Source organism: Cladosporium halotolerans (genome assembly GCF_011745625.1).
Source record: "Cladosporium halotolerans strain TM138-S3 chromosome Unknown Sca277, whole genome shotgun sequence".
NCBI lineage: Eukaryota > Fungi > Ascomycota > Dothideomycetes > Cladosporiales > Cladosporiaceae > Cladosporium > Cladosporium halotolerans.
In genome coordinates this window covers 1338-3332 of record NW_027191722.1, presented here as the reverse complement: position 1 = coordinate 3332, position 1995 = coordinate 1338, and the positions used below count along the sequence as shown (strand labels likewise).

Below are 1995 nucleotides of genomic sequence, written 5' to 3'. Positions count from 1 at the left end.
GCAGTGGTGTCCACAAGCAAGCCCAGTACGAGCGGCTTGCTTGCGCTTGGCTATTTTGAGCACCAAGCAAGCAAGCAAGCCAAAGGGTCGTGATCAAGCAAGCAAGCACATGAGTTCTCAAGCCGCTTGGCTATGCTTGATATTTTTGTTTGGTAGAGGATTATTGAACGGTATAACGTATATACGTGCTGTCCAAGAAGAGCACCGATCACAAAATAAAGCTAGCTCGCGTTCAGCAAGGGACCGCAGACCACGGCCCGCAGCCGTCCGCCAGAGATACATGCTGGAACTCTGATTTTCCCTGCGGTGGACCCTGATTTTCTGCTTTCGCAGGAGCGTGTACCACCAATCGCATTGGTTGCGAGTTTGGCCATCATGAATTCGCCGCGTCGTAAATCGCGAAAGACTACCCAAGCAACACTAGCTTTTCAACTCACGCCAACATACCCGAAAACGCCTGAGACAGGCTCTCCAGAGCCCGCGACACGCCCCAAGGGATGCATATCCCCATCTTCCAGCACCTCGAACCCATCTGCCTTAGCCTCGACTCCCATACCGCTAACAGAAGTGGACGATGATGATGACGAAGAGGAAGAGATAGATAACAGGAATTCGGTGCTGGCATCAAAACGCTGCACTTTCACAGTTCCACTACACAGACCCGAGCTTTCTGGATACCGCCGCTGTTTGCGCAGCAATCGAAGGTTGGGCGGAAATAAGATCTCATGGATATACCTCCGTGGTGTTGAGCCAGAGAAGAGAGGCCCTAGCGGTAAATGGATCAAGCACTGGATCTGTCGGTACTGCCATGAGCAGGGCCGTATCAAGGTCATGAATGCCCAGGCCTCCACCAATTGTACTCGCCACCTTCACGACCAGCATGGTATCGGCCTAGAGCGCCTGGAGGAGAGCGTGCAAGCCCAAGGGCGTATCGAAGCCTTCATGGACGAGCACCTCTGGGAGGAAAGATGGCGCGAAGACTATGTGAACTGGATCGCGAAAGATGACATCACTTTGTCCCAAGCTACAAGCCCTCACCTGCAAAGACTACTCGCTCGTAGTGGCCCTAAGGTTACCAATCTTCTACCGCAGCGTAGTAGCGCGCGCCGCTGGCTGATGAATGCATACGAACAACGTAAGCCTGAGGTCGCTGAGTCCCTGCATACATCACTCAGCGATGTCAGCTTATCCTTCGATGGCTGGTCTTCACCGAACGGCCTCTCGCTTCTTGGAGTAGTCGCTCACTGGATTGACAAAGACTGCACGCTTCGTAACGCGTTGATCGGAATGCCACGGCTCGAAGGCCAACACTCCGGCGAGAAGATCGCAAAGGCCGTTTCAGCCCTGATTCGCGATTACGGCATACAACGAAAAATTGGCGCCTTTGTGCTTGACAATGCCGCGAACAACGACACAGCCGTCGAAATTCTCGCTCAAGAGTTCGGCCTTGATCCCGCACAATGCCGGTTGCGCTGTTGGGGGCACACCGTCAATCTCGTTGTCAAAGCGTTATTGTTCGGCGAGGGACTTTCTGCTTTTCAAAAGGAGCTGAGCGATGCTGGTGACGACGAGAGTTTCGATATATGGCGGAGACAGCATGCAATTGGCAAGCTTCACAACATCGTCCGGTACATCATGCGTTCGGATGAACGCATACAGATGTTCAACGAGGCGCAGCGGGACATTGCCGACGACATTACCACATTCTGCTACCGCCTGGTAAAGGATACCGGGATACGATGGAACAGCGTCTACAATATGTGTTAACAATAATAGATGAGTTGATTGATTCAGCTATCTGAGCAGACAGAAGGTGAGTACATATACCAGCATTCCCTAAAGGCTGAGAGGCTGGAGAGGCTGGGTGTCCCTGCATCCCAGCCTCCAGTACTCATTAGCAAGAGGTAGGTGAAGCTAGGGGTCTGAGCATCCTCAGCCTTCAACAATATGATCGCCCGTGCGCTTCTGCTTGAGAACCCGATCCGCTCCTACTGT

At 52.8% G+C, this 1995-nt stretch overlaps 1 protein-coding gene across 1 annotated transcript; it reads left to right on the top strand.

The window, feature by feature from the left end:
- Window positions 1-375: 375 nt before the first annotated feature.
- On the top strand, window positions 376-1767 carry WHR41_09635 (uncharacterized protein; the record flags this gene model as incomplete). The annotated part of the gene is made up of 1 exon (XM_069378237.1): window positions 376-1767. The coding sequence occupies one exon, from the start codon at window positions 376-378 to the stop codon at window positions 1765-1767; it is 1392 nt and encodes a 463-aa protein (XP_069224791.1).
- Window positions 1768-1995: the final 228 nt, after the last annotated feature.